The sequence below is a fragment of the Phoca vitulina genome, unplaced genomic scaffold, assembly GCF_004348235.1.
Source record: "Phoca vitulina isolate PV1807 unplaced genomic scaffold, GSC_HSeal_1.0 scaffold2, whole genome shotgun sequence".
Taxonomy (NCBI): domain Eukaryota; kingdom Metazoa; phylum Chordata; class Mammalia; order Carnivora; family Phocidae; genus Phoca; species Phoca vitulina.
In genome coordinates this window covers 60,669,386-60,696,933 of record NW_022589705.1, presented here as the reverse complement: position 1 = coordinate 60,696,933, position 27,548 = coordinate 60,669,386, and the positions used below count along the sequence as shown (strand labels likewise).

Here is a 27,548-nt window from a genome sequence, read left to right as displayed (position 1 = left end):
AAAAGCATTTGACAAAGTTCAACTTTCATTCATGATAAAACCCTCAACAAATTGGGTGTAGAAGGAGTGAACCTCAACATAATAAAGGCCATATTTGACAAATCCATGTTTCAGTGTGGAAAGGTTGAAAGTTTTCACTCTAAGATCAGGAACAAGACAAGGGTACCCATTCTCACCAATCCTATTCACCATAGTACTGGAAGTCCTCTCCAGAGGAACCAGGCAAGAAAAATAAATAAAATGTATTCAAATTAGAAAGGAAGAGGTCAAATTTTTTCTGTTTGCAGATGACATGATTTTATAAATAAAAAAATTCTAAAGACTTCACCGAAAACCTTAGATCTAATCCATGAATTCAGTATTGAAGTATACAAAATCAATATCCAAAATCGGTACAGTCTCTACATACAAACAATGAACTATCTGAAAAAGAAATAAAGAAGACAGTCCCACTTATAATAGCACCAAAAGCAATAAAATACTTAGGAATAAATCTAATCAAAAAGGTGAAAGATCTGTACACTGAAAACTATAAGACAACATAAGAAATTGAAGAATACACAAATAAATGGAAAGATATTCGGTGTTTGTGGATTGGAAGAATTAATGTTGTTAAAATGTCCATACTATCCAAAGTTACCTATAGATTCAATGCAATCCCTATCAAGTTTCCAACTGCATTTTTTACAGATAGAAAAAAATCCTAAAATTTGTTTGGAAGTACAAAAGACCCCAAATAGCCAAAGCAATCCTGAGAAAGAGGAACAAACCTGGAGGTATCACATTCTCTAATTTTAAACTATATTACAAAGCTACAGTAATCAAAACAGTATGATATTGGCATAAAAACAGTTATATAGACCAATGGAAAAGAATTGAAAGCCCAGAAATAAATCCATGCATATGCAGTCAACCAATATACATATATATATATATATATATATATATATATATATATATATATCTTAAAAATATATATATATATTTTAATCTGGAGAATGCCCATCGGAGTTGCCCTTTTATTTTTTATTGAAGTATAATTAACATACAGTGTTATATTAGTTTCTGGTGGACAATATAATGATTCAACAATTCTATACATTTCTCAGTGCTCATCAAGATAAGTGTACTCTTAATCCCCTTTTTCTATATCACCCCTCCTTCTACCCATATCCCCTCTAGCAATCACAAATTTGTCCTCTGTATTTGAGTCTGGTTTTGTTTTTGTTGTTGTTGTTTTCTTTGTTTTGTTTCTTAAATTCCACATATGAGTGAAATCATATGGTATCTGTGTTTCTCTGACTGACTTATTTCACTTAGCATTGTACCCTCAAAGTCTATCCATGTTGTATAGTCAACTAATATTTGACATTAGAGCCTAGAATACTCACTGGAGAGAAGATAGTCTCTTCAATAAATGGTGCTGGGAAAATTGGATATTCACATGCAAAATAATGAAATTAGACCCCTCACAAAAATTAACTCAAAATGAATTAAAGACTTCATTGTAAAACCTGAAACCTTAAACTCCTAGAAAAAAACATAGGGAAAAACTTCTTGACATTGGTCTTGCAATGATTTTTTTGGATATGATGCCTACAACATAAGCAACAAAAGCAAAAATAAACAAGTGAGACTACATCAAATTAAAAGACAATCAAAAGGTTAAAACTTCCAGTTATAGGATAAATAAGTTCTGGGGATGTAATGTACTGCATGGTGACTATAGTTAACAATACTATATTGTGTATTTGAAAGTTACTAAGAGAATGAATCTCAAAAGTTCTCATCACAAGAAAAAAGTTGTGTGGTGAGATGATAGATATTAACAAAACATAGTGTGGTAATCATTTAGTGATATATATCTAGTTATGTATATAATCATATATGTTTATATGTATAAATAATTATGTTGTACACCTTAAACTTATCCAATGTTATATGTCAATTATATCTCAATAAAACTGGGAAAAAAGGTAATGAAGAGATTAAGCATGATCAATTTAATCTTAAGCTACTTAATTTGATTGGCTAGCAAATAGGTTCTCGGTTTAGCTCCCTCGGTGATATTCTTTTTCCTAGAGTTTGTGTTATCAGCAAAGAGAAGGGATTCACAACACAGTACCTGAATAAAAATACTTTTTAAGTTCAAAAAATAAATAAAAGACAAAGAAAACCTCTCCCTTCTAGCTCACCTCCACTTCTAGCTAATGCCTCACTTCTCAGCTCCCTTTTTAGCTCTTTCCCTCATATTTTCATTGCTGGCTCTTTCTTACCCTTCACATCTTAATCTAAATGCCATTTCTAGATCCTTCACCCCCAATATAAAGTAGTCATTCACTGGCTTCCTATTATATCAACTTACTTAAATTTTCTGCAAGGTTTTGTTTTTGTTTTTTAAATCAGTATTAGATATTTTTCTTATTTACTTTTTTAGTATTTGCTTTTCATCACCAACTTTAGCTTTTAGAAAGCAAGGAAACTTTCTGGATCCTTCACTGTTGCATTCCCAGGACCTTGAACAGTGCCTAATATAGCAGGACGGTATTTTCATTGTCCTTATAGGCTCTCAGTGATCTACCCTTTCTTCTCTGACCTTGTTTCCTACAACTTTCTCCCTGGCACCCTGTTCCACTGTAGAGAGCAAAATGGAGTCTCTCATGGCAAGCAGGAGCCTGTGTCAAGCAATGACGCAAGTAGTTAAAGGTACAGCACCTACGAGATATCTCTGGGACCAGCATCAGCTGACAGCCCAGAACTGATAGCAAGCAGAACCAGAGGAGGTCTTCAGGGTCCCAGGACCAATTAAATGCCTTCAAAAAGGGGAGGATTTTTGCAGCAAACAGACTCTTCAGACATGACCTCTCTATGTCTGACCACTTAAAAATTCAACTGCTGCCAAAGGCTTGCTCAATATGATCTCTGAACAGAACTGAGATCTTTCACTACTTGAACATAATAAGCAGTAAGTGTTGAGAGCTGACCTGGATCAGACTGGGGCCTTATCTCAGCTGTGCACCCACAGACTGACTTTGCGTTTGTTCCTTAACTTCCTACACCTTTCTGTAATCTTGTTGGTTGTGTGGTTTGTCTTCTGTCCTGCTCTGTGTGCTGTGTAAGAAGCCAAGTTTAATCACATGGTGAAACGTCATTGAATTTGGAATCCTGAACCTGCTTTATAATTGTGATTAAATTTGCTTTATGATTGAATAAAGCTGACATTGTGGAAAGACAAAACTTGTGTATGCACTTCATAGTGTGCTCATGACATCCACTCATACTGAACTTGCTGTTCCTTCAACATGCCAGGCTAAAGGTCTTTGCACTTGTTATTCCTTCCCTTGGAAGGCTCTTCTGCCAGGTTCCCTCCTTCACTTTCTTTAGGTCTTTGCTCAAAAGTTACCTTCTCATTCAAGCCTTCTCTATTTGGGAATTTAAAATTGCATCTCCCACTTTCTGCTTCTTTCCTTGCTTAATTTTTCCCCATAGCACTTACCAGTGTTTAATATACTATGTAATTTGGGGCGCCTGGGTGGCTCAGTCGTTACGCGTCTGCCTTTGGCTCAGGTCATGGTCCCAGGGTCCTGGGATCAAGCCCCAAGTCGGTCTCCCTGCCCGGCGGGAAGCCTGCTTCTCCCTCTCCCACCGCCCCTGCTTGTGTTCCCTCTCTCACGGTGTCTCTCTGTGTCAAATAAATAAATAAAATCTTAAAAAATATATATATACTATGTAATTTTCTATTTATTTTATTGCCTGTTCCCCTCTACTCCTCATGAAGTCTCTGCTGAATCCCCAAAGCCTAAGAGTATCTAACACAAAATAGCAAGTATTTCTTAAATGAATGGATTTGTGAAATGAATGCATAAATGAATATCAGATGTGAAATCTTTGGGACCTGTAAGGTATCATCATGGGTAATAAAATTATTTATGTTAATAAATAATCTTAGCGGTATTCATGCTTGCATTCCTCACATCCCTGGCACCCAGTTCTGCACACAATACACGCCCCATGAAAGCTTGTTTGAGGTTGATAGCTGGGGGCATGGGTGGTTGAGTTTACGAGGAGCAGCAGCAGCTGGCCCCGCCCCGGCCCCGCCTGGTCCCGCCCCTTCCCGTGGCGGCCCCGCCCCCACACAGTGAATGCCTTATAGGCGAGTGACGTCAGGTCGTTTGTTGTCATTGGCGGCTCCCAAGATGGCGTCTATCATGGAAGGGCCGCTGAGTAAATGGACTAACGTGATGAAGGGCTGGCAGTACCGTTGGTTTGTGCTGGACTACAATGCAGGGCTGCTTTCCTATTACACGGTGAGACCTCGTGGGGCAAAGCTCCGAGCGCCTCGGGGGTCGCTGTCCCTGGGGGGGGGGGAGCGGGCTTTTTGGTAGCCGGGTAGAGGTTGCTAAGCTGGGGGTGCCGCTGTACGAGAGGGTTCCCTCGTGAGGGGAGGTTTTACGTCCCGGATAGCCAATGAGGGTGAAGGAGATGGTGGCGCAGCCAATAATCAGGCAGTGGCTGTCTGATTTATGGGTTAGGGGCGAGCCGCGTTCCTTTTTTAGGGTCCGGTATTAAGCTGTGGTGGGATCCAGCGCGGGTGTAGGCGGGTGAGGGTGGTCGTAGCCATGATTTAAAAGGGCAGGTTACGCAGTGCGTGTGGTTTCCCCACATTGTCATGAACTTGACATTGGCCCCCCCTCCGACCCTGTAGACTGCCGCGCCCCTTAGCTTCCCTCCAGGGATTAAAGGGCGCTGTTTTCTCCAAGCAGTGGTCACACAAGCTTGGCCAGGTCCTGAGGTGTCTGGCTCTCGGGCCACACGAAGGAGTCCGAAATCCCCGCTGTCTGCCCAAACTGAGTGTTTCTTTCATGGGACGCACTCCTGTATTCTGTGAGAGGCGAGCGTAACCGACGCCTTAACTTTTGAAGCCAAGGATTTCCCACCCAGGCGTTTCTCGTTAGCGAAGACGGAACGGATAGTGCGGCGTCTCCTGAAAGTTGTATTCTGGGGAGGGCTGAGTTTAGGGCTTCACTGTCATTAAACGCGAACCAGTGGCCGTGGGCAAGTGCACGCGTTGCCATGAATCTTATGTTCTGATTATCCGTTCCACACCTACCGCATTAGAAATAGAAGGTGGGTGGTATTAGAGAAATTACTTACAAAAGTACTGTCTCTGAATAGTGTATAGTTAATAATAGCCAACTAGAGGGAAGAAACCACTTAAAAGGACAAAACAGAATTCCCTGAAGCCTTCAGAAAATTATAAAAGAAGAAAAAAATCATTATAGAAGAAGGGTTAATGTTGAGAGAAGTGGGAGCACTAGTATTTATTCGTTCATTTGAAAACCATTTATTGAACTCGCGCTGTATGTTAATTATTATTGCTTTGGGCTAGGTGTGTGCTTGTGAGCAAGAATCAACAGAGATCAAGGTATTCACCATTCTTTTTCTCTGGAGCTTATATTCTAGTTTAGTGGTTCCCTTAATTCATTTCACTCACAGTAACTATGCAAGGTAGGTATTTGTTATTCTCATTTTATAGAGGCTCCAGGCTTTTAAGTAATTTGCTCAAGATCACAAAGCTAGCAGTAAGTGGTGTAATCAGGATTCCAGATTGCTGGCTTTCTATTTTCACTGCACTTATCTGCAGGGGAGAGAAGTTAAGTGCAAGCTGTGAGTTACTAAAGGCTAGTCTGCAGGAGTAAAAAAATGTAACTTTGAGCATCCTTTAACTATCAACGTCCTTTCTCTACATAATTTTTAAAGGGAGAAAAAAACCAAACCTGAATGAGATTTAAACCCATCGTTCAAGATTATCTTTAGGTAGCCATGAAAGAGATGAAACTGAACATTATATCCTCAGAACTCTGGAATTATGAAATCCCATGGCTCAGATAAAGAGTAATGTTGGGTTTCATTAGATGTGATAATCAGAAATTCCAATGGACCCTTTCCAGCCTATTCAAGGTAGAGTAATTTCAGTAAGTAGCACTATGGAATTAAGTTAACTCTACAAATCCCACATTTGTATTGGTCTAAATCTAGGGCCATACCGGAGAGGCCCCAAGCTGGGGTTCTTAGGAGCTCCTAGCCCAGCCCAGCTCCTTTTTCCTGTATGGTTTTTTTTTCCTTAGTGTATCCTTTTTTTGCCTCCTTGCCCTTTTAGTTTTTGAATACCTTGATAAATCTCTCCTTTCCTTACTAACTAAATATAGGTTTTTCATATACTTCGTCCTCCCCTTCCCCCAGTACCTAATTTCTGCCTTCTGAGACCAGACTCTATAAAACATCATTGTTGCCAGCTGAAGGAGGTATCATATTTCTCACTAATGGCTCTTTAGAAGTCCTTTTTTTTTTTTTTTCCTTTTCTAGTTCTTTGGTATTAAAGCATTTGCTTGTAGAGAAACAGCAGGGAAATATTATAAGTAAAATGATCTTGTGAAATAAAATGATACCTAATCCCAAATTAGAGGAGGTCCAGCAAAGATGAAAAGAGGATAGGTATACACTTAAAGTAGGAGACACGTTGAACATTGGCAAGGGCTTCTGTATACTTAGACATTGTTTTAGGACATTAGGATTCAGAAGGCTTAGAAGGTACAGTTTAGCGATTTGCGTGGGGCTAATAACTTGGAGCTACATCTTCCAGAAAGAGTATCTGAATTAGTTACATTAACCTTTTAGCAGAGTAATAAATAGCAAGTCACTCTGTCCCTTGTTTCCAAAATCACTTAGGCTCTGGTCTGGCTCTGTGGTTGGAGATCTATTCCAGGGTGGCCATGAAAACCCTGAACTAAAGTTGATTGGCCTTGCTTTAGAGTTCACCTGTACTGAAAATTGATATTGGGATAATCTCAGAGTTGGGTTAGAATCACTGGGATTGCCGTGAACTGAATAGATTCACCTAAATGTCATCTCAGCCTGGATCTTTTTCTCTGGGCCTGGGCCCAGACCTAGACCTGTTCTCTGGGAATGAATGTCTTTTTACTTTATCTTTTATTTTCATACTCTGTGAATTTTCAGTTTTTGAAAAAGAGCTTCATAATAGTATTGTTCTGCCCAATACATGAAGAGAGAAACTGTCTCTTTTAGGAAAGTAGATTGAGACAGTCTTTTCAGCTCTAGTCCAGTCTCTTAAGTATTAGAAACAATATAACGTAGTTCATTCAGCAAGCATTTATTTGGGGCCGACTTTGTAACTGGCATTGTATTATATATGGTGGTGGTACAGAATGAAGGAGAGTCCCTTCTACCTAGGAACTCACAGTCTAGCAGCGGACACCTAAACATAATTTCAAAACAATATGATAAATTTCAAAACAATATGATAAATTCTACAATAGAAATAAGAATAGAGTGCTTTGGGAACATTGCCTGGAAAAGGCGAGGGAGACATTTGAGCTGAGATTTATAGGATAAAGGAAGAAGAGAAAAAGGGCATTTCAGGCAATAGGAAATATGCACAAAATGGGAAACTTGAGAACATAAAAGTGCATTAAGAAGATACTAAGGATTTCTGGGGGGTGGGGGGATGGGCTAGCCTGGTGATGGGTATTAAAGAGGGCACGTACTGCATGGAGCACTGGGTGTTATATGCAAACAATGAATCATGGAACACTACATCAAAAACTCATGATGTATGGTGATTAACATAACATAATAATAATAATAAAAAGAAGATACTGAGGATTTCTGAGCAGCTCTAGTGTAAAAATGTATATGGGAGATAGCAGGATATTGAGTCCAGAAGGCATTGGGAGCCATAGGTTAGGCCTGGAAATGAAGATCTGTTAGATTATAGCATATAAGTAAGTTTATTAGATACCTAGGGAGGGCTAAGGTATAAATTTGGGAACATTGTGAACAGCCAACCATTTATGTGAATCATGATCACAAAGGAAGGTGAGAAAGGAAGGAAAATTGAGGGAGTTATAGATATGGGGAGTTGGAAGGTTAGAAAGTTAGTAAAGATCATGCCTTTTGTAAGTTTATCAAATGTTTACTGAGAACCTACTGTGTGCCAGGTGCAGTGCCAGAAGGAGGCATTAAAATGGCAATAAAATGGAAATAATCCATGCTTTCATGATACCTAGAGTCTACTGGGGGATACAGCAAGCAAGAAACGTGATCAGGGAAGCATAGGATGCTTGGGGGGTATGTAGGGAGGTCCAAGACTCAGTCTTGGAAGGTCAGGAAATGTTGCCTAGAAGAAACAGGTTTGCTATGACCTGAATGATGAATAGAGGTTAGCTATGTGAGCAGAGAGAGAGAACTGCTTGAGATAGAGGAAATAAATGTTTTCGGAGGAGACAAGAGTAAGGAGTTAGACAGTCCTGGAGTTTGGGCTGTGAGATGGACATGAGATGAGCTGAAGAGGTGGGTAGGGGCCAGATAATGAAAGACTTTCTTGGTAAACTATGCTAAGGAATTTGAATTTTTCCCCCAGGGCAGTGAAAATCATTAAGTATTGTAAGTACTCTTTGTTATAGAAAAATTTTGATTATAGAAAATTTCAAACATATAGAAGAGGATAATAAAATGAATTCCTGTCATCCAGCTTGTACAGTTATCAACATATGGCCAATCTTGTTTTGTTAATACTTCCACCAACTCCTTCCTTCCCCATTGGTTCATTTTAAAGCAGATCCCAGATACTATATCCTTTCATTTGTGAATATTTTAGATGTATTACTAAAAGTTAAGGTCTCTCTCTTTTAAAAAAATGTTATCACAATACCATTATTACAACTAAGTATTACTGATTTACTAATATAAAATATCTAGTCAGTGTTCAATTTCCTTGTCTCAAACATTTCTCCCTCACCAGTTGGTTTGAGTCAGGATTCCAATTCCATTTCTTTCTTTTTTCTTGTTTGTTGAAGAAACCAGATCATTTATTCTGTGGGATTTTCTACATTCTGGATTTTGCTGGCGGCATTCTTGTGGTATGTTTAAACATGTTCCTTTGTTGTTTGTATTTCCTACAATATAGGAACTGTATAAACTGATAATTAGAGCTAGAAACTTAATCAAATTCAGTTTTTTTTTTTTCTTTTGGGCAAGAATTCTTCATAGGTGAAACATTACATCAGGTGGCACATAATGTCTGGTTGTCTCTATGATTTTAAAATTGATCAGGAGATACAGGTAAAATTTGTATCCTTTAAAGAAGACTGTCATTACAGAGAAATAATCAGGTCATATTGACAGGACTTAGTGATTGGATATGAGTGAAAGGAGGAGGAGTTGTCTAATGAAATGCAGGTTTTTGGTTTTACATGGGGAATGATGATAGGGAAGATAGGAAGAGCAGGTTGGGGGAGAGGTTGCTTTGGGGCATATTGAAATTGATATAAAGATGTCCTATAGTCTGGAATTCAGGAAAAAATCTGGTTACAGATACATATTAGTTTTATATATGGAGAATTGAGAGAGAATAATTAGGATGCTCAGAAACATCTTTGGATTAGTTATTGCTTTGTAATCAATTACCCCCAGTACTTAGCAATTTAAAACAACAAACATTAGAGTTTCTGTGGTTCAGAACTTTGGGAGTGACTTAGCTGGGTGGTTCTGGCTCAGGGTCTCAAGAAGTTGCAGTCAAGACATTGGCTAGGGTTGCAGTCCTGTGAAAGACTTGACTGGAGTTGGAGGATCTGCTTCCAGGATGACTCACTCACACAGCAGTTGGCACAAGGCGTCAGTTCCTTGCTGGCTGTTGGAATGTGGCCTCAGTTCCTCACCAGCTAGCCTCTTCATTGGGCTAGACTGATGTCATTATGATAGGCTTTATGGCTTCACCCAGAGGGGGAGTGATCAAAGTGAAAGCGAGGAGGTAGCCGCAGTGCCTTTTATGACTTAGTCTGAGAACATCACTTCTGCCTTATTCTGTTCATTAGAAATGCACCATACAGTTTAGCTCATGCAGATGGGAATGGGAATTTCAGGCATTGGAAGGGGAATTAGGCCCTACCTTTTGAAAGGAGTGTCAAAGAATTTGTGGACAGATTTTGTTTTTTATTTTTTTATTTTTTTAAAAAGATTTTATTTATTTATTTGACAGAGAGAGGCACAGCGAGAGAGGGAACACAAGCAGGGGGAGTGGGAGAGGGAGAAGCAGGCTTCCCGTGGAGCAGGGAGCCTGATGCGGGGCTCGATCCCAGGACCCTGGGATCATGACCTGAGCTAAAGGCAGATGCTTAACGACTGAGCCACCCAGGCGCCCCTGTGGACAGATTTTTAAACCACAGTCATATTCAGGGGATTGACAGAGAAAAAAGCCTGCACAGGAGAGTGACAAGGGACAGCCAGAGATACAAGAGAGAAACCAGAAGAATGTGGCAGTCAGGGTGGGAATAGTGAGTTGGCCTGAATACTGTTGGGAGGACTGAATAGATGAAGACTAAAAGGATCTACTGGATTGATCAGTTTGGAGATCATTGATGCCCTTAGTGAGATCAGTTTCTATGGGGTGGTAGGGGTGGAAGAAAGGCAGATTGGAGTGGTTTAAAGACTAAGGTGTAAGAAGTAGAAAAAGTGAGTGTAGATTGCTCAAGATGTTTTATTGTGAAAGAGGCAGAGAGGGATATGAAATTAAGGGGTAGGGCTTCTAAGGTAGGATTTTGCTTAAATGTTGTAGGGACAGGAATCAAGATCCATGTTAAAAATGAGGGTAGAGTTAGTACTTAAGGAGTGTAGTAAAAGATTTAGATCAATGGCCTTGGGACCTGGAAAAAAGGAATGGCTAGGGATACATTAAAGGTTAATCAGGTTGTTTGAGGAACTAGTTGAGATTATAAAATATGATTTGTTTCATCATTACTCCAAAATATTTAACTCTCTTTATATTGTTTTTATAACATTTTGGAGAGAAAGTTAGAAACAGTGAATTAATAAGTTACCAGGGCCACTCAAGGTATTTTTTGTAAAAAGAATCATTAGAAAAATCATATGTTCTTCCCTATTACATGCTGCCTGGAAGAGATTTTGCATTTCAGAACTACTGGTAGTTGGGGGCTACCCCGGGTGGCTCAGTCTGTTAAGCGTCTGCCTTAGGCTCAGGTCATGATCAGTGTCCTGGAATCTGGAATCCAGCCCTGCTTTGGGCTCCCTGCTCAGCGGGGAGTCTGCTTCTCCCTCCCGCTGCTCTTGTACTCTCCCTTGCTCTCTCTCTCTCTCCCTCTCAAATAAATAAATCAAAAATTAAAACAACAACAACAACAAAAAACCACTGGTAGTTGAAACACATTTAAGTGTTATTTGGCTGTCCTTAGAAATGTTTGGAAGATGATCAAAATTTTTGAAGAGCATAAGTATATGTATTTTTCTTGCAAAGATGTAAAAGAGGTAGTTTCAGATTCTCCTAGAAAGATCTCAGCACCACTCCCATCAAACAGTTAAAAGTGAATTTATAGGGGCGCCTGGGTGGCTCAGTCGGTTGGGCGGCTGCCTTCGGCTCAGGTCATGATCCCCGGGTCCTGGGATCGAGCCCCGCATCCGGCTCCCTGCTCGGTGGAGAGCCTGCTTCTCTTTCTCTCTGCCTGCTGCTCTGCCTACTTGTGCTTTCTCTCTCTGTGTCAAATAAATAAATAAAATCTTTAAAAAAAAAAAAATGAATTTATACTTTTCTAAATAAACCGTTCTTGACAGTTTTTATTAAGCTTAAATGGTATATATTAGAAGTCCAAAACTCATAAAGTCGCTTTTGAATTGTAAAAGGAACAAAAGAAAAATTGTATCTAATCTAAATGTCCTGAAAAGAAAACAAAGGAAGCTTCTAAAATGGTAAGTATTATCAGTGGGAAGAAGTATATGGAAATTTTGTATTGTTTGCTTTCTTGAATACTCTGGTCAGCCTTGATTTTTCCATTTCAATACCCTTGAAACTTGCGCATATAATTCTTTGGGAACTTAATCATTTTATATTTGTTATCATTAACTAGCCATATCTATAGTACATTCTTGATCTGTACAACAAGTTTGTAAACTCCTCAATGACAGTACTGAGCATTATGATTTTCAAGTCCTACAGTGTGGCACATTGTTCTTGTAGTGAATAGAATGTCCAACGCCCTTAAAACTTCGTTTAGAGATGAGATTCAGAAAGCTGTTTGGAATTATGTTTTACACAGCCTTGTAAGTTTTGCAGAATATGCTAATAACAAATATGTACATTTCCATGGTTTATGTAAAACACGATTGAGCTTATATCAACAGCAGCGGCTTTTGTTTAATTATCCAGAGCCTGTAGAACTGTGTGAGATCTTTTGCTTAGTGTGTTGTATCAGACAAGCAGTCAGCTCTTGCTTCTGTTACAAGCAGTTTTTGTTAATGGTAATAATTTGTGGAAGGATGGAAAATAGATTGTTCTTAAATATGCCACTCCTATATGTGGCAATTGTCATAGGATCAGATTTTCAAATACTTACGTAATTCCAATCAAAGCCAGGACAATGCTCAAGTGATTTAGATTAAGGATTTATTCCTTTTATTGCTTATAGAAAGACAAATGGCCTGCCCAATCATTTATTTTTATTTTTTATTTTTAAAGATTTTATTTATTTGACAGAGAGAGACATAGCGAGAGACGGAACACAAGCAGGGGGAGTGGGAGAGGGAGAAGCAGGCTTCCCGCTGAGCAGGGAGCCCGACGCGGGACTTGATCCCAGGACCCTGGGACCATGACCTGAGCCGAAGGCAGCCACTTAACGACTGAGTCACCCAGGCGCCCCCCAATCATTTATTTTCCTTCTCATTTTATCATGAAGGATTCTCTTGGACTAGTTCCTTAAAAAAAAGGACTTTACTTTTTTTGCAAAAGTTAAGTTTACAAGGTACATGAAATCATACAAATGGAATTATATTCAAAGGAAGTGTTTTGAGGTATTCATAATTAATTTTTTCCCATTCACGTGACAATGTTAAGATTATTATGAAAGTCGATTTTCTATTTCCTGGAGTTTGTTCACATTAGGCCTTCATGCTAAGATTGTCTACTTATTTCATTTCTTGTATTTTAGCCTTACTGTTATAGCATAGATGGGTAGATAAAATATTGGGTGAATATTTGCTTTGTTGCTTTGACAACGGTCTCTACGTTCTCTCAACCCTTCTCTTTCCTCCATCATTCAGAGAAGGTGCCATGCTTCCCAGAGACAATGGAGTACATTTAGTGGGAACACTCTTTTCTTTTTCTCTCTCTCTTTTTTTTTTTTTTTTTTAAAGATTTTATTTATTTGACAGAGAGACACAGCCAGAGAGGGAACACAAGCAGGGGGAGTGGGAGAGGGAGAAGCAGGCTTCCTGCTGAGCAGGGAGCCTGATGCAGGGTTCCATCCCAGGACCCAGGGATCATGACCTGAGCCGAAGGCAGACGCTTAACGACTGAGCCACCCAGGCGCCCCTATTGGGAACACTCTTAACATCTTGTACCCACACTTACTAGTATACCTACTTTCCTGCTAACCCTACCTGTATCCTTCCCCATCAGAGTGGAAGAGGTAATCCTTGGGTATTCTGGATTCTATCTGCTCACAAATTTTCAAGGACCCCAAGTCTATAGGTTTTCTCCTCTTCTGCCTTTTTTTTTTTTTTTTAAGATTTTATTTATTTATTTGACACAGAGAGAGAGTGAGAGCAGGAACACAAGCAGGGGGAGTGGGAGAGGGAGAAGCAGACTCCCCGCTGAGCAGGGAGCCTGATGCAGGGACTGGATCCCAGGACCCTGGGATCATAACCTGAGCCTGAGTCAGATGCTTAACAACTGAGCCACCCAGGCATGCCTCCTTTTCCGCTTTCTCTACTCCCTTTTCTCTCATGTGTCTTAAACTTCCTTTCTATGTATGGACTTTTGTGGTTTATTTTAAGAGTATTAATTTTGCAATACAACAACTAAACATCTTTGTTATGACAATTTCATGTGGAAATTTTTAGGAAATCTTTGGGTTGCTTTTTTTTCTTTTTTTGTGTGTGTTTAACAGTTTTATTCAGGTAATAATTCACATATCATCTATTTGAAGGATACAATTAAATGGTTTTTAGTATACTCACAGAATTGTGTAACCATCTCCACAATTTTAGAAAACTTTCATCACCCCCAAACGAAACACTGTTTCCATTATATTATTACCAGTGTTTCACCCCCAGCCTAGGCAACGACTAATCTACTTTTGGTCTCTACAGATTTGCCTATTTTGTACATTTCGTATAAGTAGAATCATATTATAAAAGTATTCTTTAAATGATTGTAATATGGCTTCTTTCTTTTAGCATAATGTTTTCAAGGTTCATCCATATTATAGCACATATCAGTACTTTTTACTTCTGAATATTCTGTTGTATGAGCATTACACATTTGTATTTATCCATTCATCAGTTAGCAGACATTTGAGTTGTTTCCTTTTTTTTAGGTATTGTGACTAATGCTACTATGAACATTTGTGTACATAAGTTTTGGTGTGGACGTATGTTTTCATGTCTCTAAGGTATACATAGGAGTGGAATTGCTGGGTCATATGGTGACTCTCTGTTTAACCTTTTGAGGAATTGTCAGACTGTTTTCCAAAGCAGCAGCACCATTTTACATTCCCACCAGAGGTATAAGGGGTTCCAGTTTCTCTGTATCCTTGCCAATATTGTTATTATCTGTTATTTTGATTATAGCCATCCTAAGTGGGTGTGAAGTAGTATGTTATTACGGTTTTGATTTGTGTTTCCATGATGGCTGCTGATGTTGAACATCTTTTCATATGATTATTGGCCATTTGTATCTTTTCTAGAGAAATATCTATTCAGATCCTTTGCTAATTTTTATTTTTTTATTTTTATTTTTGTTTTTTGAGAGAGAGTGAGAGAGAGCAAGGGGGTGGGGGCAAGGGGCAGAGGGAGAGGAAGAGAGAATTTTAAGTAGGCTCTACACCCAGCACGGAGCCAGAGGTGGGGCTCGATCTCATGACCCTGAGATTATGACTTCAGCCAAAATCAAGAGTTGGATGCTTAACCAGCTGAGCCACTCAGGTGCTCCCAGATCCTTTGCTAATTTTTAAATTGTGGTTTTTTTTTTTCTTTTGAGTTGTAAGACTTTTTTATATATTCTAGATACAAGTCCCTTATTAGATAAATGATTTGCAAATATTTTCTTTCTGTGGGTTGTCTTTTTACTTTCTTTTTTTCTTTTTAAGATTTTATTTATTTGAGAGAGAGTGAGAGAGAGAGAGCATGAGCAGGTGGGAGAGGCAGAGGGAGAAGCAGACTCCCTGCTGAGTAGAGAGCCCAATGTGGGGCTTGACTGAGCTCAAGGCAGCCGCTTAACCAACTGAGCCACCCTGTCTTTTTACTTTCTTGATGGTGTTCTTTGAAGCACAAAATTTTCAAATTTGATTACGTCTAATTTAACCTTATCTTTTGTTGCTTGTGCTTTTGATGACAAACCATTGCTTTATTTAAGGTCACAAAGTTTTATACCTGCTTTCTTCTAAGAGTTTAAAGTTTAAGCTCTTATGTTTAGGTCTTTGATTCATTTTGAATTAATTTTTGTATATGGTGTGAGCTAAGGGTCACATTCTTTCTCTTAAATTATATATTCTGATTTTTTATTCTTTCATATGTAGCTATCCAATTATTCTAGCACCATATATTGAAAAGACTATTCTTTATCTTGGGACCTTGTTGAAAATCAGTTGACCATAAACATGAAGGTTTATTTCTCTCCTTATGTCAGTGTCACACTCTTTTAATTATTATAGCTTTGTAATCAGTTTTGAAATTGGGAAGTATGTCTTTCAGTCTTTTCTTTTTTTTTAAGATTGTTTTGGTTATTTTGGGTCCTTGGAATTTCCATATGAATTTTAGGACCTACTGACTTTTTCATTAACAAATTAACATGGTCATATTTCTCCCAAGTTGAAAAATGTGTTGCTTATTCTGTGTCTCCCCGGAAATACCATCCTGACCTCTCTTCTTAAACCTATGGAAAGAGTTTTCTACACTGTTTGTAACCATCCATCTTACATATACTCTGCAGCAGTCTTTACCTCCAGATTTTACTGAAAATCCTAGCAAAGGTCTCTAATGATAGCTTTGTTGCTAAACCCGATGGGTACTTTTTCCTTTTTCACACTTAATTTTAAAGCACCGTCTCTGCAAAACTTGGTGACATTGATTCCTCTTTTTTTAAAGCTTTAAAACAATGGTTTTATTGTTCTTGAAGAGATGACACTCTTAATTTTAAGAAATTGAAACAGTACTGAAAAGCACATACAGTAGATGGAAGAAAAGTCCCATCTGAAATTCCTGTCTGTGTTTTGGAGAATCGTTTTCCTAAAAACTGTTTATGCTTAAATATACATGTATGTATATTTTATATAACTAGATCATCTTCTGCATGATATTCTACAACTTAATAACATTTTATTAAAAATTTTCCATATAATTTAGTGTTGCATTTCTTCAAGTAGCAAATTGAACAAAGGATATCATTTCTCCTTCATCCTTACTTAGTGAGATCTCAGTTATCTGGCTTTGGGAGATTAAGATTCCTATGCTGTTTGTGATGCTGGAGAAGGTACAATAATCGGCATTATTATAGTTCTACTCAGTTGGTTAATACTCAGTTTACTTAGTTAAGACAGTTTATGAAGACCACCCACAGGTAAAAGGCTCCACTTTTTAATGAGGGAGTGGCAAAATTTTAGAAGATCTTGTGGGATGGGGCACCTGGGTGGCTTAGTCGTTAAGCGTCTGCCTTTGGCTCAGGTCATGATCCCAGGGTCCTGGGATCGAGCCCCGCATCGGGCTCCCTGCTCGGCCGGGAGCCTGCTTCTCCCTCTCCCACTCCCCCTGCTTGTGTTCCCTCTCTCACTGTGTCTCTGTCAAATAAATAAATTTAAAAAAATCTTTTTTTAAAAAGATTTTATTTATTTATTTGAGAGAATGAGATAGAACATGAGAGGGGGGAGGGTCAGAGGGAGAAGCAGGCTCCCCGCTGAGCAGGGAGCCCGACACGGGACTCGATCCTGGGACTGCAGGATCATGACCTGAGCCGAAGGCAGTCGCTTAACCAACTGAGCCACCCAGGCGCCCATAAATTAAAAAAAATCTTAAAAAAGAGCTTGTGGGATGAGACATAGTATTGTAGGCCATTGTTGGAAAATACAATCTGGCACAAGCCTCTACTAGATGTTAATCTATTGTTTTAGGTATTTTCTAATATTGTCAAATATATCACCTCATTAAGCCTCTCAACATCTCCCATTTTTTCTTTTTTAAAGATTTTTTTAATTTATTTTGACAGAGAGAGACACGGAGAGAGGGAACACAAGCAGGGGGAGTGGGAGAGGGAGAAGCAGGCTTCCCGCGGAGCAGGGAGCCTGACGTGAGGCTCAGTCCCAGGACCGTGGGATCATGACCTGAGCCGAAGGCAGATGCTTGACTACTGAGCCACTCAGGTGCCCCTCTCCCATTTTTTCTTGCTGCCATAGTAGCACATAAACCACCATCATGTCTCACTTGACCTGTTGCAAAAACCTCATAACTGTTCTGTTTCCATTTTTGCTCTCTAAAATGCATTTTCTGTCAGCAGCCCAAGTGATCTTAAAAAAAAAAAGAAAAACAAAAGCTCATGTTACTTCCCTGCTTAAAATTCTCTAGTGACTTTAGGAAAACATCCAAACTCTTTATTATGACTTATATGTGCTTGGTTATCTGCCTCCACTTATTTTGCTATAGTACTGCTCCCTCTGCTTACCACTCTCTATCCACTCTAGATTTTTTTTCTATTCCTAGAGCACCTCAGACTTGTTCCTGCCTCAGGGCCTTTGCATAGTTTTCTGGCTTCTCAGACTGTTATTACTCCTGGTCTGTGGCATGGCTGATTCCTTCTTGTTATACAGGTCTTCATTCAGATGTCACTGCTCAGAGAAGCCTTTCCATAACATCTAAAGTAGACCTCACTGTCAGTCACTGTCACAATGATCTTGTTTTATTTTTTCATGGTGTTTATTGTTAGCTGCTGAATTTATTTTTTGTTTGTTGTCTGTTTCTCTCCTCTGGAATATAAACTCCGTGAGAACAGAAACTTCATTATTTTATCTCTAGCCTCTCGAGCAGTGGCTGGCGTTTAGTGAGTGTTCAGTAAATATGGAATGAACAGTAGTATGAAGTAGTTGATATTTCTTATACACATGAAGAAATTGAGACTTAAAAAATAACATGATAGTTTCTATGTGTGTGATCAAGTTTTCTCCAAATAGAATGTTCTTTCTGTCAGATATTGAATTACACTAGCAGTAATTTTTTTTTTTTAAGATTTATTTATTTGAGAGAGAGACAAGAGTAGGAGGGGCAAAAGGAGAGGAAGAATCTCAAGCAGACTCTTGACATGTGCACGATCTCACAACCCTGAGATTAGGATCTGAGCCGAAACCAAGAGTCAGATGCTTACCTGACTACGCCACCCAGTTGCCCCAGCAGTAATATTTTAAAATGGTCATAAACCCAAGTTATCACTAGTCTATTGACAGATAATAACTTACATCATTATCACAATGAAATAAACTTTCTGCAGAGATCCTTCTAAAATGCTAACTGCATTGATTAATCATTAAAAAGTACTGAATCTTTTTACATCTAAGATATAAGATAGGGACTTAGATCATCCCTATTGAAATGCCAAGAATAAACAAAAGACTCTCTTCCTATTACAGCTCACTGAAAGCCTACTAGATGGGGAGAAGAGTGTAGGAGCAGATACTAAGCTTTAGAATTTGTTGAGTGATGAGTATTTTATATTCACAAGACATGAGAGTAGAAAGGTAGTGGCAAATTCTTGAGGGTAATTCTACTTTGATACTGTAGTCACCCTGAAGAGGAGTAAGTGTAAATTTCTGATAGGTGACACCCTGCTTGACTAATCCACCATTTTGTGCTTGCATATTCACTCTTCTTCCTTCTTGAACTTTTTTTTTTTTCCTTTTTAAGAAACCCGAAGTAAAATTAGACCTGACCAAAAAATGAGAGCTTTTAAATTGCCCCCCCCCTTTTTTTTTAAAGATTTTATTTATTTATTTGACAGAGAGAGAGAGACAGTGAGAGAGGGAACACAGCAGGGGGAGTGGGAGAGGGAGAAGCAGGTTTCCCGTGGCAGGGAGCCTGATGCCGGGCTTGATCCCAGGACTCTGGGATCATGACCTGAGCCGAAGGCAGACGCTTAACGACTGAGCCACCCAGGCGCCCCTTTAAATTGCTTTTTTAGAAAAAGTTTTCCCCCCTCATTGTGAAAGTAAAGTAAGTTTATAGTAGATCATTAACTTCTCAAGAACTTGAGCATTTCTTAGGCCCTTAGCCATAGCTCTTGAATTCCTGGGAACCATTTTTACCAGTTTCTTCACAAAAAATTTTTTCTTTTGGAGCATGTCCCCATTCTAAATTGAGGCCAAGGATGAGTCTTAGAATTAGAGAATTAGGACTAAGAATCCAAAATACTGTGGTTCTGACTATTGTTCATGCTAACTAAATTATTTTTTTTTTTTTTTTTTTTTTAGATTTTATTTATTTGTGAGAGAGACAATGAGAGACAGAGAGCATGAGAGGGAGGAGGGTCAGAGGGAGAAGCAGACTCCCTGCTGAGCAGGGAGCCCGATGTGGGACTCGATCCCGGGACTCCAGGATCATGACCTGAGCCGAAGGCAGTCGCTTAACCAACTGAGCCACCCAGGCGCCCCCATGCTAACTAAATTATTTTGTGTGCTATACAAAATTTCCCATCTTTAAATTTTCATAATGTTCTTTTTACTGTTTGTCTTTTCATGACCTTATTACTTTGGGCCCTGACTTAGTCTTTTCCAAATAAGGAAAAGAATCCCTGGGCAATTTTGGTTAGAGAAGTGAAGTTGAAAGATAATAATGGATTATCACCGCACAGAGAAGTACTAATACAACAACACAAACCACCTGGAGTTTAACATGCATGCTTCCATCATTTCCTTCAGTCATTTTTTGTGAAATAACATTAATCATTATTTAGTATTCTAGCTATATTTGAGAAGCACAGCAAAAATGGAAAATTTACATTGAGGTCAATATATATTAACATCCTTTAAGTAATTTGCACAATTTAGGCTACTATTTAGTGCTTAATGTTTAACTTTAGAAAGGATGTGAAAACTTGAAATTGTCATTAGCTGTGCTTAATTAAATGCTGTGAAAGTGGTTCTCTCCACTGATCGGTTGGCTTGAAATTCTGACTTGAAGATAAAATTATCTTTTTTTAAGAAATAATGAAAGACCTGAGACTTTACAATGTAATAGGTCACTAGAACAAAATAGCCCACAGGGATGCCTGGGTGGCTCAGTCGGTTAAGCGTCAGACTCTTGATCTTGGCTCAGGACTTGATCTTGGGGTTGTGAGTTCAACCTCTGCACTGGGCTCCACGCTGGACATGGAATCTACTTACACACACACACACACACACACACACACCCCTTTACCTGTAATCTTGAAATCCCTTAATCTCTGAATTCCAAAGGTTTTTCCCCTAACTTTATTATATTCTTATTTGGAAGTAAAGCCTGTTTTGAACTGTGTGGCTGTTTATGGACTTTATCATAGTTAGTGTAAATATATGTTGTACTAGAGAAATACTAATATGCTTGATTGTGAAATTAATTAAATACTTGGTACCCTAGACCCCAGTGCAGGTATGACACGGTTTATGTACTATATATTATTTTTCTAAAATTGTGAATTTCAAACCATATGAACCAAAGGTCTCAGATAAGGGATGTGGACCTGTATTTGTGATCTAGTGACCTAGGGTTTACATGCTAGAGGTAGTTTGGAAGGCAGGGGTACAGCCTCAGAAGCACTGCTGCAAGTCTTTATAGGGTGACATTTATACTACTGAATTGAGAAGGATTGCTGATGTGACACTCAGGCTTTGTTGACTCAGAAAATCTTTGAAGGAGGACTTAACCAGATTTATAGTAACTGTGGAAGAAATTCATGGCCATTGTATTTACTATTATAAAACTAGTATTCCAGTTTATTAATTCATAACAAGAAATATAACTCTTGAGACTTGTATGCATACTTAGGCTTTCTGATTAGTACATTAGTGCATATAGTCTCTGAACGCAAGCTATATGGGATGCCAGATTTCTAAGCAGAAGCAGACCGAAGGGAGTTACGTGTTACAGATACTTAATGGCATCTGACACTGACATCATTATGCAGTATCTGCATATTAGAGACACACATATTATGAGAACTGAAAAGGTCTGATCTTTCGGTCAGAAAAACTTTTCTTCTGGCCTTCTGGTTCTTGCTCTGGCCATCTTACTCTAGTTTTGTTACTATTAATACTTTCTGATACTTAGTATAATTAGTCATAATTGGTATAATGACCTCCAGGCTCTTAAAGATGATCTTGTATATATTTGAGTTCTGATGAATGTCTTTTCTTTAAAGGAAGGCAGCTGTCTTCCCAGGATCTTAGACCCCTAATATTACTGTTGCCTTGTGTACTGATTCAATATACTTTCCTAAGGCTTTATCTGTAGTATAAATAGAAACTAAATCTTTTGCGGGACATGAGGTCTTCTATAGTGGGGGATGGGTGGGAGATGAGGGCGTTATCTCTGATAACTTGAGGTATGAATGAGGGGAAATTCTTCCACTGTTGTGGGCCTGTGGCTCCTCAAAGTTTTTATTGGTGTAGATTTCCAGTAGCATGATGTCATTTTGGTCTTGAGTGTCCAGAAGACCTTAGCTGGTGAAGGCTCTCTGGTACATTAAATACTATCAGAATGGTTTAAGGATTTTGTGCTCTCCAAATAGAAAGGAGACTACAGGAATGGGTGTTACTGCTGTCATTTTCTATTTTGTAATTGCTGTTGTAAGCAGTGTTATCTGTATGGAATTCTGGCAAGTACTACTTATTTATTTACTTTTATTGAGATATAATTACATCCAGTAAAAAAACCCACAGATTTCAAGTGTACAGTTAGGTGAGTTTTGACATTTGTTTATACCCTTTTTATCAGTATCCCAAAATATAGAGCATATCTGTCATCCTGCAGAATTCCTTCCTGTCTCATTCCTGTCCATTTCATGCCTTGGAGTCAGCCTCTTGTGATTTCTATCTTTATAGATTAGTTTTGCCTAGCAGGTTGACCACCTGTGTTCCAGGATTAAATGGCCCAAGGTGCAACACTGACTATGAGTGCCACCTAATATGCTGTTGGGAATAAAGTAACATATGACTTAATACTGAGGCAATGTTTACATTTATGCTAAAAGGAGAGAGACCATTTTGACATATGTTCACAAGTACTCTACCATAATGTATTAAATGTTTATTCTTTGCAAAGCTATAGCAGGGGTGTTGGGTGGGGGAGGGCAGAGGATGAATCAGAAACCCTGCCCTCTAAGAAAAGCAATGAGGCATGTACATAATTATTTTCATACAAGATAGAAGTAATATGTCCTTTAAGGAAGGTAAGACGGGGTGCTATGTGTTAAAAAGTTCAGAAGGAGACCTCACTTGTAGCTGTGAGAGATTCAGAGCATGTCAGATGAGACTCTTACTTGATCTTTTTAATACAGATTTAGTTTATTTCAAGCAAAGTAAAATTAACATTCAAATAAGAATTTAAGTGTCTTTAACAGGTTTAGGGAGGCATTCTTTGCTTTATAAAAGGATTGTAGAATTAGTTTAAATGGCAAACTAATCTTCCCCTATGAATTTTGAATATGCTTGTGCAAAACTTTTCCAGGCTTATTTGCTTTGTGAAGTAAATGGATTTACTAATTCTAATTACATTTACAATTAAACAGGTTTGATTGATGACACTATATAGCATTGTGAGTTAGCTAATTCATTAAGATACTTTTGAGTACTTAGTATAGGTGGAATGTGCTGAACTAATTTTTAAAAGTTTATAGTCCTGTTGGAGGTACAATTAACTAGTTATAATTAAGATGAAACTAAGTGGTAACTTTTGTGCTAAGTTTTATTTGATTTAGTGCTTACATAACATTATTGGGGATTTTTATTGCTCTTTAATTGTTTTATGGTAATATTTTTAAACGTAATTGTAAAAAATTCGTTTAAAAGAGATGTAAAGGCATCAGAAATGGGAAAAAAAGTTTCCCGTTTTACTCAGAATTGTTGAATAGCTTAAATTGGGAATGAATGGGCATATTTTGAGTGAATTATGTTTGTTGAATGAGTAGGGTGCCAGGGAGAGGAGGCTGGGGCTATTCATTTTTTTTTTTTTTTTAAAGATTTTTTATTCATTTGGATGGGGGGAGCTAGAGCACGAGCAGGGGGGAGGGGCAGAAGGAGAGGGAGAAGGAAACTCCACGTTGAGCAGGGAGTCAATCCAGAACCCTGAGATCTCGACTGACTGGAGCCAAAGGCAGATGAATCACCCAGGCAGCCCCTGGGGCTATTCATTTAAAGACTATTTTAGAGAGACACAGAGAGAGAGAGAGTGAGGGGACAAAGAGCAGAGGGGGATGGTGAGAGGGTGAGGGAAAGAATTTCAAGCAGACTGCACTGAGCACAGAGGCTGAGGTGGGGCTCAATCCCAGGACCCCAAGATCACAACCTGAGCCAAAACCAAGAGTCAGATTCTCATCTGACTGAGCCAGACACTCAACTGACTGAGCCACCTAGGTGAGTTGGGGCTATTCATTTAGCAGACATTTATCTAATACCTTCCAGGTCCTAGGCATCAATTAGGTTCTGTAAGATAGGGTGGGGATAATGATAATACAAAGATAATCAAACCCATTGGTTGACAAGGAAAATAGATGTAAACAATTATAATACAATATAATAACTAGTGCAATAGCAACACCCATAAATTGAATAGAATGGAATAAATTGTACCTGAGCATAGGAGCTGGATTGGGAAGGAGTCCACAAAGGAAGTGTGTGAGCATGAAGGAGGAAAAATTATGATTTGTCTTATTGCTTGTTTTTTGTAGGGGCTACATATTATTACTAAAGCAGATTGGGGTGTGTGTGTGTGTGTGTGTGTGTGTGTGTGTGTGTGTGTGTGTGTGTGTGTGGTGTGGGACTGAGCTGATGGTAGGAGACATGCCTAAAAATATGGTCTAAAGGGCATAGGGTTAGCTTAGGTTCAGAGAAAATGATTGTGCGTCTCCTGCTATATTTAAGGTAGAAGCGAGGAAGGAGTGTGAATCTTGTGCCTTTTATATGCCAGGTGTTATACTAAGTGACTTACCTGTTTTTTTTTGTTTTTTGTTTTTTTAAAGATTTTATTTATTTATTTGACAGAGACAGCGAGAGCAGGAACACAAGCAGGGGGAGTGGGAGAGGGAGAAGCAGGCTTCCCGCTGAGCAGGGAGCCCGATGTGGGACTCGATCCCAGGACTCTGGGATCATGACCTGAGCCGAAGGCAGCCGCCCAACGACTGAGCCACCCAGGCGCCCCGACTTACCTGTTTTAACTCAGCACTTGGCAATGATCCTATGAAAGTAAGGCATAGATCAGCTCTGGGAACTTGTCACTTAGTCAAGGGCACACTACTATCAAGTTGGCAGGGCTGGAATTCAAAACCTTATCTCTTTCACCCTACAGCCCATGTTATTTCATTAAACTGTACTTCCTATAGGACAACATAAGTTATGTATCTCTGGGTATGCTTAATGTAATTTTTTTTCTACAAATGGTACTTCCTTTTCTTTTTTTTAAAAAGCACATATATGCTTGAGGGATTGAAATTATTTTGTACATTTTAAAGAGAGATTTCATGTGTCTATAGCCTTAGAAGCCTAAATGAAGAATATTTTGAGCTGTTCTTAATTTAAATTACTTTGAAACGTATGTAGCCATCCCTTCCAAAGATGTGGTACACTGAAGTTCAGATAAAGTAATAAAATATATCCAGAATGGAACAATTAAGAGGCCTTCCTAGACTGCATTAACCCCTTTTTGAGAAGCAGTTGTACACAATTTAAGACTGACTTTCAGCTCAGTAATTCTCAGTGTCCATAAAAGAACCTTTTTGTAAGGATTTAAGAAATGGACAGAACAGGCAGTCTGTAAATTAATATTATTTTGTGCTGTTCTCTTGAGAACACAGGTCATTATTGTCACAGCACTCTGGTTTGGGGGCTTTTTGTTTGTGTTTCCTAATACTCATTTCACAACCAATTTCAGATCCTGTGTTCTATAACAATTTTTGTGTGATTCTGTAACTCTCAGATAAAAGAAAAACTTCTCCCCCTTTCCCCTGTGGGCTGAGAGACCAGAAGGTTTATTTAAAAATAAAATTCAGTAGCATCCCTCAGTGATGATTGACCTGTCCACAAAGCATTTTAAAGCAACTTGAGGTTGAAATTACATTATTTTCTATTTAACTGTTCAATGGTGTCTTCATTGATAACTTCCTATTGAACTGCTGAGATTATAATCACAGTGTGATTTATATCTAAAGTGAAGTCCATTTACTTTTAACTAGCATGTAGATAATATAATAATGTATTTTTTATTATTTTATGTATTTTCCCTAAAGTGATCATTGGGAGAGTGTGTATGTGTGTGTTGGGGGGAGGGGGTGGTGGATGTGGTCAGTGAGTTTGGAGTGAGAGAGATAATATGTATCTTTGTGGATATAGTTGTCCCTCACATTAAGTGAACCTAAAAAAGTTATATTCTGGAATAGTCTGTGTAATTAATTTTGTCAGTGTAAATTCTTCTTCCTGATAAACCTTTGTGGCCCTTTAAGAAATTTACTGCCATAGGAAAAGGAAGACTTTCTGGTTTTGTTAATTTACTAATTTTCACCACAGGGTTCTTTTTTTTTTTTTAAAGATTTTATTTATTTATTTGACAGAGAGAGAGGCAGGGAGAGAGGGAACACAAGCAGGGGGAGTGGGAGAGGGAGAAGCAGGCTTCCCGTGGAGCAGGGAGCCCAATGTGGGGCTCCATCCCAGGACCCTGGGACCATGACCTGAGCCAAAGGCAGACACTTAACGACTGAGCCACCCAGGCGCCCCTCTCCACAAGGTTCTTTATTCTAGTCAGCGAAAGCTTCTTTTGGTTGCTTTAACCCCAGCCTAGATTTCTTAGCAGAGGCATATGAATGTGCTGATTATATCTCCAACTGTTTTATTATCAAAACAGGTGGGGTTTAGGCTCTGTTCCTTGACTTCCTGGGAGCCCCATTCAATGCCAAGATAAAGATCCAAGTGTCAAGCAGGTATGAAGATGGTAGTGTAAAGGACAAAGGTTCTTTTCCTTTGAGACAGGCTTAACAGGCTTAGTAACAGACAAAAAGCTATGAAATTTAATTTGTACTGGGGCAACTTATTTAACAGCTTTATTTTAGTTTTCTCGCCAACATAACCAAAATAATAATGGAAGCTTTGGATTACTTGTTGAGACATAGTATATAAGGTTATAGGCTATATTTATTGAAACTGAAAATGGCTATCTGCATTTATGTATATCCTTCCTGTCATCCGTTCAACAAATATTTTTGAGTCTTTTACTGTATATTAGACTGTTCTCTTAAAATTTATAGGCTAGCAGGAATGATGAACTTTAAATAAGTAATTTCAGAATTGTTTAATTATTATTTAAGTACTTTGTGTTTTTTTTTTTGATATTCATTTTTATTTTATCCTGAATGCACACATGAGGAATTCTGGGTTAGAGACAGGGTTCATAATCATAAGTGTATTGGCCTGCTTCCGCCCTAATCCTTACCCTTAGGGCATTGCTGTAAGAACCACGTCAGTTGTCCTACACATATAGCCGAGTAGCTGTAGGTGAAGGATGAGGAAAAATGATTCTTCTCTGCTTTTGAAGAGTAAAGAGGCAGCTGTCTCTCTCTCCTCCTGAAAAGGATCACCTTAGAAAGGTAATAAGCCTAAATCCCAACTCTAGCCCCTTACTTGCATATCTAACTTGGTATGCAAGTAAAATCTTTCCTGGAGCCAGATAGCCTTGTGGGTCTCTGCTTTTACAATCTAGAGGCCTTTTCCAGTTCTGAGGCTTCCCTTTCTCTCTCTCCTCTCTCTTTCTCCCTCCTTTCCTTTCTTTTTTCCTCTTTCTCTTCCTTCCCTCCCTCTCTCTCTCTTTCTTTTTTTTTTTTTTTTTTTAGATTTTATTTATTTGAGAGAGAGAGAGACTGCAAGCAGGGGGGAGGGGCAGAGGGAGAGAGAGAAGCAGGCTCCTGGCTGAGCAGGGAGCCCTACATGGGGCTGGATCCCAGGACCCTGGGATCATGACCTGAGCCAAAAGCAGCCAATTAACGACTGAGCCATCCAGGCACCCCCCTTCCTCCTTCTCTCTCTCCCTCTCTCCCTCCCTTTTTCTTTCTTTTCTTTTTCCTTCCTTCCTTCCTTCCTTCCTTTCCTTCTTTTCCTGTAAATACCTAGGGAAATGCCTGCTACCCTCTTCCTGGCACCTTGTGGGCTTAGCCTAGGGGCTTACTCCAGGCTTTTGACCTTTCAGCTTTCTTTGGGAAATAAAAAGTTTTATTATCCTTTCAGATGGGGAAAACGACAGGTCAGATTTTT

At 38.8% G+C, this 27,548-nt stretch overlaps 1 protein-coding gene across 4 annotated transcripts in view; it reads left to right on the top strand.

The window, feature by feature from the left end:
* The first annotated feature begins 4,183 nt into the window (after positions 1-4,183).
* OSBPL9 (oxysterol binding protein like 9) overlaps positions 4,184-27,548 on the top strand; it is a 183,447-nt gene continuing 160,082 nt past the window's right edge. For all 4 annotated transcript variants that reach the window (XM_032429168.1, XM_032429160.1, XM_032429151.1 and 1 more), the window contains exon 1: positions 4,184-4,307. In XM_032429168.1, the coding sequence (XP_032285059.1) occupies positions 4,197-4,307 (111 nt within the window). In that variant the 5' untranslated portion in view covers positions 4,184-4,196. The remainder of the gene's footprint in view (positions 4,308-27,548) is intronic.